The sequence below is a fragment of the Prionailurus viverrinus genome, chromosome X, assembly GCF_022837055.1.
Source record: "Prionailurus viverrinus isolate Anna chromosome X, UM_Priviv_1.0, whole genome shotgun sequence".
Lineage (NCBI taxonomy): Eukaryota > Metazoa > Chordata > Mammalia > Carnivora > Felidae > Prionailurus > Prionailurus viverrinus.
In genome coordinates this window covers 42,970,237-42,987,285 of record NC_062579.1, presented here as the reverse complement: position 1 = coordinate 42,987,285, position 17,049 = coordinate 42,970,237, and the positions used below count along the sequence as shown (strand labels likewise).

The 17,049-nt window shown below is 48.1% G+C and overlaps 1 protein-coding gene across 1 annotated transcript in view; it reads left to right on the top strand.

The window, feature by feature from the left end:
• The window catches only part of KDM5C (lysine demethylase 5C), a 32,474-nt gene extending 16,033 nt beyond the window's left edge, over positions 1-16,441 (top strand). Inside the window, 15 exon segments of the mRNA XM_047843428.1 lie at positions 4,139-4,258; positions 4,366-4,560; positions 8,592-8,773; positions 8,862-8,986; positions 9,114-9,261; positions 9,875-9,980; positions 10,664-11,022; positions 11,631-11,769; positions 12,233-12,412; positions 12,559-12,696; positions 12,884-13,093; positions 13,095-13,484; positions 13,755-13,824; positions 13,963-14,162; positions 14,265-16,441. Of these exon segments, the coding sequence (XP_047699384.1) occupies positions 4,139-4,258; positions 4,366-4,560; positions 8,592-8,773; positions 8,862-8,986; positions 9,114-9,261; positions 9,875-9,980; positions 10,664-11,022; positions 11,631-11,769; positions 12,233-12,412; positions 12,559-12,696; positions 12,884-13,093; positions 13,095-13,484; positions 13,755-13,824; positions 13,963-14,162; positions 14,265-14,630 (2,928 nt within the window). The 3' untranslated portion in view covers positions 14,631-16,441.
• Positions 16,442-17,049: the final 608 nt, after the last annotated feature.

Below are 17,049 nucleotides of genomic sequence, written 5' to 3'. Positions count from 1 at the left end.
ATAAAACGTGTCGGATGTCAAGACTTAGTATGAAAATATCTTACTGATATTTTTGTATACCACTTACACACTGAAATGCTGATATTGTGGATCTATTAAATAGAATACTCTGAAGTTATTAATTTTACTTGTTTCTTTTTACTTTTTTAATGTGGTACTAGAGAATTTAAAAGTACATATGTGGCTGGCATTATATTTCTGTTGGACAGTGCTGGACTAGAATGATTGTTGCTTTCTTACTATGAGCTGCTTATAACCATCTTTTTAAACAAATTTTTTTTATTGCAGTATAATTTACATACCTTAAAATTTACCCATTTTAAGTGTACACAGTTCAGTGAATTTACACAGTTGTGCCATCACCACAATCCAGTTTTAGAACATTTATCACCCCAAAAAGATCCCTCATGCCCTTTTGCAGTCACTCTCCATTCCAACCCCTAGTTCCAGGCAACCACTAATCTGCCTTCTGTCACTAGAGATTTGCCTTTTCTAGACAGTTCTTATAAATGGAATAATATGTGGTCTTTTGCATCCAGCTTCTTTCACTTAGCATAATGTTTTTGAGGTTCATCCATGTTGTAGCATGTGTCAGAACCTCATTTCTATTTATGGTAGAATAATATTCCATTGTATGAATGTATCACATTTTGTTTATCCATTCACCACTTGATGGATATTTGGGTCATTTTTAACAGCTACAGAATGTGAGGAGAGCCTTTTTAAATAACTACATAGGACATGGTAAAGTAACATTGCCAAAGTGAGGGTGCAGGTTGAGATAAGAGTCAGGAGCATTAAGTTCTATTTCTGGCTCTGCTACTTGAAGCTTCTCTGGGACTCAGTTTTCACATCTATAGAATCAAGGCTGGGTTTAGGTCATTCAGCAAGTACTACTGCTAGAACTCCCTGTGTGTACAAGGCCTCTGGCCAGCACCTTGAAGACAAATAAACCAGTCCCTACCTTCAGGTATGTGCAGTTGAGTGGACAACAGAGGTGAGTAAACAAGTGGAATAAATGTTAGAGGTGCTTCAGAAGAACAACAGACTGTGTCATTAGGAAGAGGGGGTCAGGAAAGCATTTGTAGAAGGAATGATCCTTGAGGGAAGAGTAACAGTGGCTTCAGTCATGTGGACATGGAGTTTCAAGTAAGGGGTTCTCAGCAGGGGCATTGCTGGTCAGATTTGCATTTTTTGGAAGATAATTCTAGTGCTTGGTAATGGGGGCCAGTACAATAATCCAGGCAAGAAATGCTGTTGCATCTTTGAAAAGAAAATGTATTGGAGGTGGGAGCTGATGCATGACCTGGATAAATGCGGAGATGTATTCATGAATGGGAAATTTCAGTGTCATGAGGATGTTAATTCTCCCCATTAATCTAGAATCCTAGCAGATTGTTTTGAAGGGTATAAACATTTTAGGCTCTTGATATATATCAGTAATAATATCTTAGTTTTAGTTACTGGTCCCATTACCAGCCTTGCACCTATTTCACTGTGTGTTCATCAGCATTGAATATTCATCTTAATATTCATCTCAAAAAACTTTGTGAGGCTTCTCCTAAAGATGGCAAACTAACACATGGCTGCTTCCATTCCTTGCTGAAACTCCACTAAAATGGCACAAAGGGCTTTTTTTTTTAAGGTAAAAAATTATTAAAATGGAGAAAAGAGAGAGATCAAAATTCTTGAAACTAGAAAACAGATAAGAAAATTGAAACTTAAGCCAGTATTGAAACATCTCAGAACCAAGCAACCTGATATATAGTTCAGAATCCCCCCAGAGGCTCAGTAGTCAGTGGCACCAGACATTCTGGGAGGAAAGAAGAATGGGGTGAAAATAAGGATTCATTCATGTCTATAAGAAGCTGTGAGATCCCCTGCCATGCTGGGCAGCTGGAAATGTGGCCCTCCCTCACTAAAGCAGAAGACTGGAGATTTACTTTTGAAGAGGTTAAAATAAAATATCTCTGGACAGAGGTCTAGGTACAGTTGAGGATGGAGAAAGTGAAAATAGTAGGATTCATCATTGTATGAGTGATGGATGCTGAGGTTCCCAGTCTTCCTTCACCTGGTTCTCAGAACTAGCAGCTAGATGTTTTTCTTTCAGGCAAAAAAAAAAAAAAAAAAAAAAGGAGTTTTCCCTGGAGAATCTTGAGTAACCTGAAAAGAAAGACCTACAGTTTCCCAAACTAAATGGCTCAGCCACATCACCCTACAGCGACAGTTGACAGACTTCACCTATATACTCAGAACTTCCATTCAGCTTTTCCATTTTTTACTCTTAAAAAAGTAGACAGCCACAGATTAACAGACAACTGAGGAAACTCTAGAAAACAGAACCAAACAAAAAAAAAGCAACCTGTATATACAGAGGTTAGGCAGGGAGAGAAGTAAACTTCAAAAAGAAAAGGGATGGGGTGCTGGGTGGCTCATTCGGTTGAGCATCCATCTTCAGCTCAGGTCATGATCTCATGGTGAATGGATTCAAGCCCCACATCAGGCTCTGTGCTGACAGCTCAGAGCCTGGAGCCTGTTTCAGATTCTGTCTCCCTCTCTCCCTGACCCTCTCCTGCTTATGCACTCACTTGCTCACTCTCTCTGAAAAATAAACATTAAAAGAACTTGAAAAGGGAAGGAAATCTCACTAAGATCTTCAGAGATGAGCATATATTGCAAACTGAAATAAGAACAGGATACTCTAAAAAGAACATCCTGATGAACAAAAAAGAGCTCTTGGAAATTAAAATTGTGATAGCAAAAGTGGAAGAAAAAGGTTTAGAGGATAAACAGTAAAGATGAGAAATGGTAACGAAAGTTGAGAAAAGGTAGAGAATTTGTTCAGAAGGTTCTATATTCAAATGAGTTCTGAAAAGAGCAGAGATGAAAACAAATCATTAATGAAATCAGTCAAGAAAATTTTCCTGAACTAAAAGACCCAAGCTTTCAGAATTGAAGCGCCTACCCAGTACATGAATGAAAATAGATCTACACCAAGTATATCTGGTAAAATTTTTATATCAAACACTTGGACCAGAAAAAATCCTACAAGCTCTCTGAGAGAGAAAAGAGGTTTAATTTATAGCACTAGAAATCAGGATGGCTTCAGACTTTTCAAAAGCATCACTAGAATCTAGAAGAGTAGAGCCATGCCTTCGAAATGGTTTTCAATTTAGAATTCTATATGGTCAAATTATGCAATATGAGAGTAGAATAGAAACATTTTCAAAAAAAAAGTTGTTCCCACTGTTTCCTAGGCAGCTATTGGAGGATGTGCTCAAGTACAGCAAAAGAATACACCAAGAAAGAGGAAGACCTGGGATCTAGGAAACAGGAGATCATCATGGCAGAGTGACGATCCAGGGAGTATAGTGTAGCTGGTTCAGGTTGGAACAGATCATAAGGCTCTGCAACAGAAAGGTGAAAACTGATAGATGAGAAGAGGGTTGGACACTTGTCTAAAAGGTTGGGATTGAATTACTAATACATGCACGGAAAACTAAGCGAACTGAGAAATAATAGGTGGCTATTTTCAGTATAGTCGAGAGGCATGTTATTTAGGGTTGTTAAGGAGAATGCCAAAATAGAAGAGGTGAAAGTGATTGGCTTTCACCAATAGAAGAGGCGGGGTGGGGGGGCAGAGACAGAGAATCCCAAGCAGGTTCTGCACTGTCAGCACAGAGCTCGATGCGGGGCTCGAAGCCATGAACCACGAGATTGTGACCTGAACTGAAATCAAGAGTAAGATGCTTAACCAACTGAGCCATCCAGGCGCCCCAGGGCCTGCTGATTTTAAAACAAATCTTGTAGAACACATGGCTCTGGGAACTGCATATATGACTGATAAAAATAATTATTAATGAAAAAGGCTTAGCCAGCTTAATGAAAAGTGAGATTTTAAATTTTTATAAAAATTACTAGGAAAGTTGAAATACTTTGGTATGTACATTTCCTACTTTTGACTCTGATCTTCCTGTTGGCTGCCAACATAAGTCACAACTTTGAGAGCAGAGGCCAGTGGTCGGTCCTTTTGGAATTGGATCTGGAACTCTGTTGTCACACTGTTTCCTCAAGCTCTCCTTTGTCTCCTTAAGAACCCTGCACTTAAATCAGGTTTCCTGGCCTTTTTCTTCCTCAGGTTGTCCGTACAAACCAGTGTGCAGGAGAATTTGTCATTACCTTCCCTCGTGCTTACCACAGTGGCTTCAACCAAGGCTACAACTTTGCGGAGGCTGTCAACTTTTGCACTGCTGACTGGGTGAGTGGAGTGTGGTGGGTTGGCAGGGAGAAGCAGGAGGGATGTGGGGAAGCTGAGGCACCACGGCCTTCAGACTTGGCCACACTCAACCGTGAATCTGTCCACAGTTGCCAGCTGGGCGCCAATGCATTGAGCACTACCGCCGGCTCCGAAGATACTGCGTCTTCTCCCATGAGGAGCTCATCTGTAAGATGGCTGCCTGCCCAGAGAAGCTGGACCTGAACCTGGCCGCAGCTGTGCATAAGGAGATGTTCATCATGGTGCAGGAGGAACGGCGTCTACGAAAGGCCCTGCTTGAAAAGGTAGGGTGGAGGGGAGAGTGCCCTGAATTAGGCACCCTAGCCCGGCAGAAGTGGGGGAAGAAAGAAGTAGATGTACCCTCTAGTCTTGGAGTGTAGTAAAAAGAACTAGATGCATCTGGATTAGAAATCCCTTTCCATTCTCTGCTCTGCCATTTATCAACAGCTGTGAGCAAGTTACTTTGCAGAGTGTCCTAATCCATCTCTGAAAAATGGGGATTATAATGTTTATCTTTTTGGATAGTTGAGTAGATAAAGATTATGTTAAGTAACTGACCCGCAGCAGGTCCTGGTGTTACCGCTGTTTGTCATTATTTAAATAACCCGACAGGACAGCCTGGCATATGAAACCCCCACTGCTGATTAGCTGGGTGACCTGTTCAGGTTGCATAACCTCTCATAGTCTCACTTCCCTACTCTGGAAAATGGGACTAAATACCACATTTGCAGGGGAGTTGTAAAGCTTGAGTAAGGTCATTTATTTATGTCAAAGTATCTATTATTATGCTTGCAACGTAGCAGCTGCTGTTGTTGGTAATAGTAACACATGAAGGAAATGATTGAAATATGGAACATTTTTTAGCAAATGCCATTTTATTGCATTCAGATGGTTCAGTAGCCCAAACTAGGGTGACACTACCAAATACAAAGGCGGTCCTCCTTTAGTAGATTTCTCGTAAGCCTGTGGTCAGCTGTGTTTGTAGACCAGTGGGAGTGCTACTCTTGTAGCTCAGCTGCCTTCTTAAAGTTCCACTCTTGCCCAACTAGGGAATTGACTTAGAGTCCTACATAATATTACAAGGGAATGCTGGTCCTGAGGGATCCCTTGCTGCCCATTTAGGGTAATCCTTTCTTATTTTAAAGCTCATTTATAATTTGCCTATGAGCATGGGCTGTAAGGAGAATTGCAGCTGTGGTGATGTTGGAAGTCTCTGGTGTTAGTTGGTAAGCCCCTGGGCTTTTCCAGGCATCATTCTCTTTCTCTGTTCAGTGCAGTTATTAAATGATGACCCTGAGGTTGTACCAGACTGCAAGAAGGAGCCACAGCAAGGTGGGAAGACAAGGTGTTCTCATCCTGACCCTGAGAATTCGTTATACTTGGTCCTTACTGTAGAGAAAGGTTCTCAACCCCCTAGTCTTAAAAATCTGTAAAAGACTGTGTGTGTGTATTTGAGCACTTTTATGGGGAGAGGGCTCGTACCTTGTATCCAATTCTCAGAGGAGCCTATGTTCCAAAAATACCTAGGAGCTTCGTCCTTAGAGCATTCTCTGGCTTTATAGTCAAAATAGACTGTCATCAGATTCTTACTTTGGGCAGGTTACAGACCCTCTGAGACATAGTTTCCTCCTCAGTAAAATGGGATAGGCCTGTGAGAATAGGTATCCTTAATCTGAAAATTCAAGTTAATAATAGTAAATATTTGTTGAGCACTTACTCTTTTTTTTTTTTTTTTTTCTTTTCTACGGTTGCCATGCTGTACATTAGATCCCCCAGACCTGCTCAACTTTTGACTGGAAGTGTGTGTCCTCGACCAATATCTCCCATTTCCCCTACTCCCCAGCACTTGGAAACCACTATTCTACTCTGTGTCTATGAATTTGGCTTTTTTAGATTCCACACAAAAGTGATATCCTATAGTATTTGTTTTTTTCTTTGGCTGACATACTTGACTTAGTATAACGTTCACCAGGCTCATCCATGTCTTACAAATGCCAGGATTTCCTTCTTTCTCATGGCTGGATAATATTACATTGTATGTATATATCACATTTTTCTGATCTGTTCAGCCACTGATGAACTCTTAGGTTGTTTCCATAGCTTGGCTGTTGTGAATAATGCTGCAGTGATCATGGGAGTGCAGATATCTCTTTGACATTCTTATTTCCTTTGGGTATATATCCAGGATTGAGATTGCTAGATCATAGGGTAGTTCTATTTTTAATTTTTTGAAGAATCTCCATACTATTTTCCAAGTAATTGAGTCAGTTTACATTCCCACTAACAGTGTGCAAGGGTTCCCTTTTTTCCACATCCATGCCAACACTTATCTCTTTTGGTAATAGCCATTCTGACAGGTGTAAGGTGATATCACATTGTGGTTTTGATTTGTACTTCCCTGTTGGTAGTCCTGTTGAGTGTATATTCATGTACCTCTTGCCCATTTGTATCTCTTTGGAAAAGTATCTGTTCAGGTTCTCTGCCCATGTTTTTTTTTTCTTTTAAAAAAAGTTTTTTTTTTAATGTTTGTTTATTTTTGAGACAGAGAGAGACAGAGCATGAGCAGGGAAGGGGCAGAGAGAGAGAGAGACATAGAATGTGAAGCAGGCTCCAGGCTCTGAGCTGTCACCACAGAGCCTGACACGGGGCTCAAACTCACGAACTGTGAGATCATGACCTGAGCCGAGTCAGAACCGACAGAGCCACCCAGGCGCCCCATTGCCCATGTTTTTTTAAATCACATTGTTTGTGGGGTTTTTTTTTTTTTTTTTTGCTATTGAGTTGGATGAGTTCCTTATATGTTTTGGATATTAATCCTTTATCAAACAGATGATTTACAAATACTTTCTCCCATTCCATAGGTTGCCTTTTCATTTTGTTGATGATTTCTTCTGCTGTGCAGATGCTGTTATAGTAGTCCCACTTACTTATTTTTGCTTTTGTTGCTTGTGCTTAGGTGTCCTATCCAAGAAGTTATTGCCAGGACCAATGTCAAGGAACTTTATCACTATGTTCTCTTTTAGGAGTTTTACGGTTTTAGGCATTACATTTAAGTCTTTAATCAATTTCAAGTTAATTTTCACGAGTGGTAGAAGGGTCCAAATTCATCTGTATGTGGTTACTCAGTTTTCCCACTGTCATTTATTGAAGAGACCGTCCTTTCTATATTGAGTATTCTTGGCTCCCATATCAAATGTTAATTGACTTTATTTATTTTGGGGTTTATTTCAGGGCTTAATTCTGTTCCATTTGTCTGTGTGTCTATTTTTATGCAAGTACCATACTGTTTTAATTATTATAGCTTTGTAGTATAGTTCAAAGTCAGGAAGTATGATGCGTCCAGTTTTGTTCTTTCTCAAGATTGTTTTGGCTGTTAGGGATATTTTGTGGTTCCACTTCTTCTAAGTGTTAAGATACTTTTCTAAGTCTTAGTCACTGCACCTTTGTTAATTTTCGTAACAGTACAGTGAGGATGGTGCCATTATCTCCAACTTAATAAGACGGCGAAACAGAAATCCAGAGAGGTTTAAGTAATTTACTCAACATCACACAACTAATAAGAAGCAGAGCGAGATTTGTAACGTACAATGGACTCATATCTTATGCAGAGGTTAGATGTTAGAGTCAATGTAGAACAAAAACTGTTAGTCCAAATTTCCCTTTAGAAATCCCTAAAATTGCCCATAAGGTACAACATTGTGTTGTCTTTTGGTTACTTCAGCCTAGCTGGGTTTTCGTCCGTTTTTGGAACAGATGGCTTTTTCTTCATCTGAGTGACAGATGAAGTCATTGGCATAGGTTTGGAAACCATGTTGTTGAAAAAAAAAATTGTATCTTTAGACACTGGACACAAGCACAGAGTCTTATTTCTGTGAGTTATATGTGTGCATGCGGCGTGTCCTGCCTGCTAAGCTGCCAGCATGGTGCCTGGAACACTGGGTGCCAAGGGACCGGAAGCCAGCATCGTTTCCCTTGCACATAGCCTTTCTCTCAGCCGCTCCCGCACGTTGCCACCTCTCTGGTGCCTTGATCCACCACCTCACCTCCTTTCACCCATAAAGGCCCTCTCTGCTGATCTGAATCCTACCCAATTTTTCTTCCTCTCAGCCCTCACTGATCTTGCCCTGGTTCATCTGATTCCTCCAGTTTTGAGAGTTTGAACTTCACAGAGGCAGTATGTTCTAGGAGTTTGCTCTCCACAGCTGTTAGCACAGATTGTGGAGTCTAGGTTGAGGCTTGGTTGTGGCAGCGATGGGGGCATTTCTGCAGCCCTGTTCTGGTTCTGTATGACGTGTGTGGGTTGAATTGCCCCCAGGGCATCACGGAAGCTGAGCGAGAGGCTTTCGAGCTACTCCCAGATGACGAGCGCCAATGCATCAAGTGCAAGACCACATGCTTCCTGTCAGCTCTGGCCTGCTACGACTGCCCGGACGGGCTTGTCTGCCTTTCCCACATCAATGACCTCTGCAAGTGCTCCAGTAGCCGGCAGTACCTGCGGTGAGCCAAGGACCTATTATGAAGGAAGTGGGCTGAGGAGGGGGATACAGAGCTGGGCCAGATGTGCTTCCCTGCTGTCTTCGTCCAGGTATCGATACACCTTGGATGAGCTCCCTGCTATGCTGCATAAACTGAAGGTTCGGGCCGAGTCCTTTGACACCTGGGCCAACAAAGTTCGAGTGGCCCTGGAGGTGGAGGATGGGCGGAAGCGCAGTGAGTGATGGGGGGACGGAGGGACTCCACAGGCAAGTTCTCTTCCCTTTTGTTCTGTACCTCCCCACCCCCTTCTCTGCCTTTACTCAATACTGCCTACTCCTTGCCGCTCTCATTCTCTCTCCAGGCCTTGAAGAGCTGAGGGCACTAGAGTCTGAGGCCCGTGAACGGAGGTTTCCTAACAGTGAGCTGCTGCAGCAACTGAAGAACTGCCTGAGTGAGGCAGAGGCCTGCGTGTCCCGGGCTCTGGGACTAGTCAGCGGCCAGGAAGCAGGGTATGACAGTGGGACATGTGGGGTTCAGGTAGCCTGCTGAGGAGCCAGCACCTAGAAGGAGTGGGCTCTGAATGCCACTGGGCAGATGACAGCAGGAAGCTGACAAGCACTACAGCGCAAGGTGGCCTAAGAGGTGTTGGGAGGGCAGGGAGATCAGGTAACTAGGATGGAGAAGAGTGCCTCAGTGCTAAGAAAGCTAGAAATGGTCCTTTTTATCAGTACCTGGAGATGTCAGACAGGCTGAGGGATTTTGTGGCCAGAGAGGAGTTGTGGAAGGTTTAGGGACAAAGAAAGGACACAGAAGAATAAACCTGATCAGAGAATTCGCAGTAGAGGATGAGCTAAAAAGTTCAGCCTTTGTTACTATCATTTAGTTTCTCAGCTTCCCCCCCCCCCCCAACATACCCTATATTCCCCCCTTCCAATTCTTTGCTCTCATCATATGAATGTGCTTATATCTTAAAACCCTCCTCCCTCTGATCTGGCTAGTTGGGGGCACTGAAGTGTGAGAGATCCAGGTGGGCAAGCATGAGAAAAGGCATTGGGTCTGAGTGCAGAGATGGAGGGAGGGGACTGGGTTTGGACCTGAAACCCCACATGTGAAACTCCATAGCCCCCACAGGGTGGCTGGTCTACAGATGACCCTGGCTGAGCTCCGGGCATTTCTGGACCAGATGAACAACCTGCCTTGTGCCATGCACCAGATTGGGGATGTCAAGGTGAGGAGGAGTGCACTCAGAGTGCTGATAAGGATTCAGGGGGATTGGGAGACCTGAGCAGCAGGCTACTCTTGGCTTCCTTCAAAAGCATCAAGTGTTTGGGCAAGATAGGATGCACTTACGAGAATAACAGGAGATAAGCAAAGGGGGTTTGAGGGCCAGGTGGCAAGGGGTAAGTACAGGATATGGAGTCAAGGGAATGTGTCCTGGTGGAAGTGGAAGAAGATAAAGGACCAAGGATGTTTGTGGGCCTAGAAAGCTGAGTCAAGTTCAGGGAGGTAGAGGAGAGGTGGGATGAAGGCAGTGACACCAGCATGAGCATAGGGGTTTGTGAGAAGGCCAAGTGTAGCAAGTGTGTTCTGGGCCAAGGGTCTCCTGGTGCTAAACATCAGAATCCTCTGGGGACTTTCGCAAAGCACAGACTCTTGACCAAACCCTATTAAGAATCTCTACGGGTGGGGCCCAGGCATCTGCATTTTAATAAATTCCTCAGAGCATTCTACCAGGTACTGAGTATTAGGAACTGTTGTCTTAGGGTGTGGGACAGGAAGAGAGTGCAGCCCCTGTTAGGTGCTTTTCCCAAATACTGGAGGGTAAGAAGGTAGGTAGGGCAAAGGTATTTGGCCTTGGCACCTCAAAGTGTGCCCAGCTGAGGAGTTTCTTCTTCATCTGTGTCCCGGTAGGGTATTCTGGAACAGGTGGAGGCCTACCAGGCTGAGGCCCGTGAGGCCCTGGCCTCGCTGCCCTCCAGTCCAGGGCTACTGCAGTCCCTGTTGGAGAGGGGGCAGCTGCTAGGGGTGGAGGTGCCCGAGGCCCAGCAGCTCCAGCGGCAGGTGGAACAGGCACGATGGCTGGATGAGGTGAAGCGCACGCTGGCCCCCTCAGCCCGGAGGGGCACCCTGGCTGTCATGCGGGGACTTTTGGTCGCGGGTGCTAGCGTAGCCCCTAGCCCTGCTGTGGACAAAGCCCGGGCTGAGCTGCAGGAGCTGCTGACCATTGCTGAACGCTGGGAGGAGAAAGCCCACCTCTGCTTGGAGGCCAGGTAGGTCCAGCCTCCTCCCCTACCTGCTTTACCCTAACTGTCAAAGTTTAGTGGAGAAGCCAGAAATGATTCTCATGGGTGGCCTTGGGTACCAGACTCTGTCACTGGTGTATTGACTTTCTTCCCCTTTTCTCTTCCCTAGCTTATCTTTTAAAACTCCATATATACATAGAGGCAGAGATAGGCTAGTGGGGAAGCAGAGATGGACAGATACAGAGACGTATAGTGGCACCAGCTCCACGGGCTGACGTGGGTACACGTGTGAGCACAAGTACTAACAGGCAGGTGGACAGCTGTCCATAGAAAGAAGCCACACACAGGGCAGTCTGACGAACTGGAGTGCCAGGTTAATCTTTCCAGTTGTGTAGGAAGTGTGAACAGGATGACAGACTGGTTGGCCAGGCAGAGGCACGAAGGCTGTGGCAGAAGTCGGGTGGGTGCATGCAGTCTGGAGCAAACAGGGACCAGCAGCCCCCTGTAGGCAGAGTACTAGCAGGTAGGCCCACATGGCAGCTCCAGGGTCCCATGCCGATATACCTGGCGGTCAGGCCGGGCTGCTGGTCAAGCAGATTACCCTACACTGAGGCCTCTTTTTTCCCTACCTTCAGGCAGAAGCATCCACCAGCCACACTCGAGGCCATAATCCATGAGGCAGAAAACATCCCTGTTCACCTGCCCAACATCCAGGCTCTCAAGGAGGCTCTTGCTAAGGCCCGGGCCTGGATTGCTGATGTGGATGAGATCCAAGTGAGGACCCTGTTGCCCCCTGAACCTCCACCCCAGGCCTTCAGTCCAGCCAGGAGAGCTGGCATACACTGGGTTGCGCTGGGTTGGGTGGGCTAGAGAAGTGAGCGCGGTACATCTAGTGGAGGCAAAATGGGCTTGGTGTGGTGAGCAGCATGAAGAGGGATTGCAGGGCCAGCCTGAGGGCAGAGAGGTTGTAGAAAGGGTGAGAATGGTAGGGGCAGGGAGGGTGGGAGAGGCAGGCCACAAGAGGATGATTAGTCTGGCAGTCACTGGCACTGACTGGTATCAGGGGACAAGCCAGTGGATGTAGGAGCTACAGGAGTGCTTCCCGTGGGATGATCCCTGGTTTGTTCTACCCGAAGACTACCAGTTCAGTCCCTCCTCCCAGCTCAGGGCTGGGCAGAGTAGTACCATCAGTAGATGTTGGCAAGTTGACTGGAGCTTTCTCTTGTCCCTGTCCCAGAATGGTGACCACTACCCCTGCTTGGATGACTTAGAGGGCCTGGTGGCTGTGGGCCGGGACCTACCTGTGGGCTTGGAGGAGCTGAGACAGCTAGAGCTGCAGGTACTGACGGCACACTCCTGGAGGGAGAAGGCATCCAAGACTTTCCTCAAGAGGAATTCCTGCTACACGCTGCTGGAGGTAAGGCCTGGACCCTGACCCGCACCGTCTCCTGCCTCTGGCCCGGCTGTTGGGAGATGGCTCATGTGAGGATGTGGGGGTTTGGAAGTCCTGGCAGTGGGAGGTAGGAGAAGCTTAGTCATCCCTGCTGTGTCTGCCTGCCTTAGGTGCTCTGCCCGTGTGCAGACGCCGGCTCAGACAGCACCAAGCGCAGCCGGTGGATGGAGAAGGAGCTGGGGTTGTACAAATCTGACACGGAGCTGCTGGGACTGTCTGCACAGGACCTCAGGGACCCAGGCTCTGTGGTAAGGAGCTGGGGCCCTGTTTGGGAGAAGAGCCTGGTGGTGATAGGTGTCTGAATGGGGCGACCATGGCCAGACCGCTTGCTCCTGGGGCCTCACTTCTCCTGGTTTGGGAGTAGGGTGTTAATGGCGTCAGAGAAGGGAGGGGCTGGGCCGCTGACCTCCTCTCCCGCTGTCCTGGGCCTGCCAGATCGTGGCCTTCAAGGAGGGGGAACAGAAGGAGAAGGAGGGTATCCTGCAGCTGCGTCGCACCAACTCCGCCAAGCCCAGTCCACTGGCATCATCGACCACAGCTTCCTCTGCAACCTCCGTCTGTGTGTGTGGGCAGGTGCCGGCCGGGGTGGGAGCTCTGCAGTGTGACCTGTGTCAGGACTGGTTCCATGGGCGATGTGTGTCGGTACCCCCGCCTCCTCAGCTCCCCAAGGCCCAGTCCCACCTCGTCCCCGCTGCTGGCCTGGTGGGAGTGGGACACCAAATTCTTGTGTCCGCTGTGCATGCGCTCACGGCGCCCCCGCCTGGAGACCATCCTGGCACTGCTGGTAGCCCTGCAGAGACTGCCTGTGCGGCTGCCTGAGGGCGAGGCCCTGCAGTGTCTCACAGAGAGGGCCATCAGCTGGCAAGGCCGTGCCAGGCAGGCTTTGGCCTCTGAGGATGTGACTGCTCTGTTGGGACGGCTGGCCGAGCTTCGCCAGCGGCTGCAGGCTGAACCCAGGCCTGAGGAACCCCCTACCTACCCTTCAGCCCCTGCCTCTGACCCTCTCAGAGAAGGCAGTGGCAAGGATATGCCCAAGGTGAGCTGCCCAACCCAGCTCTTGCCCTCAAATTCCTGCCTCCTAGCCCCCGCCCCTATTTAGGTGCCAGCCCTGTCCCTGCTCTCTGACTTCTGGCCTCTTTTGGCCTGGCCTCCCTGCCCCATCTTACATTCTGTCCAGATCCCCAGACTGCTCCGTGTGCTGCAGCCTTTGCTCTCCTCCTCCAGGAGGTGGAACGTCCCAAGTCTGGGGTTGGTGGGAAATAAGGGCCTGGTTTCACCGACCACTACCCATCCTTGCTCTTTGCAGGTCCAGGGGTTGCTGGAGAACGGAGACAGTGTGACCAGTCCTGAGAAGGTAGCCCCCGGGGAGGGCTCAGGTAAGAGAGGTAGGTCTAGGTGTGGGTAGGCTGTTGGTTGGATATCCCCAGTGACCCCTGTGGTCCTCGGCTCTGTTTTAGTGGTGGGGATACAACCAGGAGCAGCCTCTAACCCAGCCTGTCCCCGCAACCCACCAGACCTGGAGCTGCTTTCCTCGCTGTTGCCACAGTTGACTGGCCCTGTGTTGGAGCTGCCTGAGGCAACTCGGGCCCCTCTAGAGGAGCTTATGTTAGAAGGGGACCTGCTTGAGGTGACCCTGGATGAAAACCACAGCATTTGGCAGCTATTGCAGGCTGGGCAGCCTCCAGACATGGAGCGGATCCGCACACTTCTAGAGGTAAGGAGAGGGATGGACAGGGCCAGGAGGTCAGGCCAAGGAGGCAGGGAGCCCAGGCCTGACCACTGGCCCACACCTCTTTCTGCCTGTCTGATCACACAGCTGGAAAAGGCAGAGCGCCATGGGAGCCGGGCACGGGGCCGGGCGTTGGAGAGGCGGCGACGGCGGAAGGTGGATCGGGGTGGGGAGGGCGATGACCCAGCCCGAGAGGAGCTAGAGCCAAAGAGGGTACGGAGCTCAGGGCCAGAGGCTGAGGAGGCCCAGGAGGAGGAGGAGCTGGAGGAGGAGACTGGGGGTGAGGGCCCCCCCCAACCCCTGCCCACCACTGGCAGCCCCAGCACCCAGGAGAACCAGAATGGCTTGGAGCCGGCACTAGGGGCCACTTCAGGCCCCTCGGCCCCTTTCTCTACTCTGACTCCTAGGCTGCATGTGCCCTGCCCACAGCAGCCACCTCAGCAACAGTTGTGACAGTGGCTGAGCCTAGCACAGACCCCTAACAAAGACCGCCCCCCCCCCCCCCCCCCCCCCCCCCGTTGGTCTCAAGGATCCTCTTTCTGACCATCAAGCCTGCTTCTTGGGAGGTGGGCAAGTAGGGGGGATGGCCACTGTCCGTCCCCCCCCCCCCCACTCCCCAGCCCACCCCTGAGTCCCTTGACTTTTATATTCTGACTCCAAGGTATTGTTCAGACCTCAGCTCCTGGGGGCTGGCCCCTGGAGTCCCCCTCCCTGGTAGCCTCTAACCAGCATTCCCAGACACCTGAGGCAGATAAACAGATGGGTGGGCAGGTGGGCAGGGGGGTGGCTGGGGCTGGGCCAGCACCATTCCAGAGACAAGGCCAGTGCGTACGCAAACTGGGGGAATCTCCTCTCCCTTCTCTCCCCAGTTCTGGCCCTGGCCAGGCCATGCTACACTAACCTCACCTCCCTCTCACTCTTTCTCCTCCCTCCCCTTTCCTACCTCTATTCCCCCACCTTTACCTCCCCCTCCCCCTCCCCCTCCCCCTCCCCCTTCCCCCTTCCCCCTTCCCCCTTCCCCCTTCCCCCTTCCCCTGACTGGTCTACCCAGGAGGAGGAAACTTCACATAGCTGTGCTCACAGTTTTTTATTTTAAATGAATTTGGCTGGGGAGCTCCCCATGATCTGAAGAAAGCTTTTGGTGCTTGTCCTCACAACCACCTTGACCTTCTCTCCCTGTCCCATCCCATCTCCTTTCCTCCTCCTGGGTTCATGTTGTAATAAAAGAAGATTGTTGGTGTGTAATTAATTTGTTCAAAAAAAAAAAAAAAAAGAAATTTGGTTCCAACTGAAGCCTATTTTAATTTTATTTTATTATTTTCCTCTTGTTAGAAATAAAACCCTTAGCAACATTTTTTGGAAACATGTTTCTGAAGTGTATTTCTCTTTGAAGGGGGAGAACAGTGCCTCCATCACCCGTCAGCGGCGGAGGAGCACTAGGGCTGAAGTCTGGGAGCTCTGGGTTCTGAAAACAAGTTCTACCGGGTTCTCCTTACCTGAGGGCAAGACGTCCTGAGTCTCCCCCTACCCCACCCCCCAAGCCATTTTCCCCCATCTCCCAACGGACGGCCTGCCACCTCGTCTAAACTTCTGCCTTCTGTCACGGCCTCCTCCAACTTCATGCCCTCCAGTCTGTCCTCCTCAAGCCCCTGAGGGGAATTTTGGTCTTGGCTTTATTGAGGTATAATTTCTACATCATAAAATTTACCTGCTTTAAATGTAAAACTCAGTGATTTAGAGGGATGTTTCTAAAGTACAGATGTGATCTTGTCACTCTTGCTGCTTAAAACCATCCATGATGCTTCATTGCCCTTAAGATCGAGGTTATATTTATAATCTCATTCTTTGTGGAATGCTTTCCTGCCTGACACACCCATATGCCATGTTCAGGGACGCTTCCCTGATTTGTCTATACCCTAAAGGGTTTTTTTCTGCCCCTGTGAAATGGAGACTGAAGCTCAGATGTGTGGTCATTTGCAGCCCAAGTTCACTTTTACAGCTTTATTGTGATACAATTTACATATCATACAGTTTACCCACTTAAAGTATACAGTACAATGGCTTTTAGTATATTCTAGTTGTGCAACCGTCATTGCAAAAGATTTTAGAATGTTTTCATCATTCCAAAATGAAATCACACTCCCCAGGCATCACCCTTCCCCTGCCCTCCCCCCCCCCCCCCCCCCGGCCCCTTGACCCTAGGCCACCACTAATCTCTATGGATTTGCCTATTTTGGACATTTTATATAAATGGAATCATACAATTTGTGATCCTTTGTGACTGTGTTCTTTCACTTAACATAATGGTTTCAAGCTGAATTCGATTTTAAATGGAGTTGTCAATGGTGCCTTTATATTGGACAGATTTTTTTTTCCCCTTCCGGGCCCCAGAGTCTTGACAATGAGGGAAAATGAGGGTGTTAGACTAGATCGGGGGCCATCACTACTCTCCCTTTTCTCATTTGCTCCCTCACTGGGTTCATTTTGCTCCATTTCTCCTCCTTCCCAAGATTTCCAGTTGATGGGAACCTAGTGATGAGTGAGAAAGCCCACCATTTTCTGGCTGCTTTGATTGGTGGGAGGATCTGGCTAAGCCCTGCCTCTAGCCTTCTGGTCAGGAGGCACTGGGCTGTACAAGTTAAAGGGGAGGCAGGAGCCAATGAATACCCCTGTCCTGGGCCCAGTTCAACCCAGGCCCCAATCTAGGGGGAAAGGTTGGCCTGTCTGCCCACTTACTTGGAATGGATCATGAAAGGAGGGTTGGAGGAGACACTGTAGAGAAGAGACAGGCTTGAGTGCTACAAAAGGGACAGGAAGGGGCTCAGGCTCAGCACTTCACTCCCACTCCCCACTGCAAGGCAGTCTGCCCCCA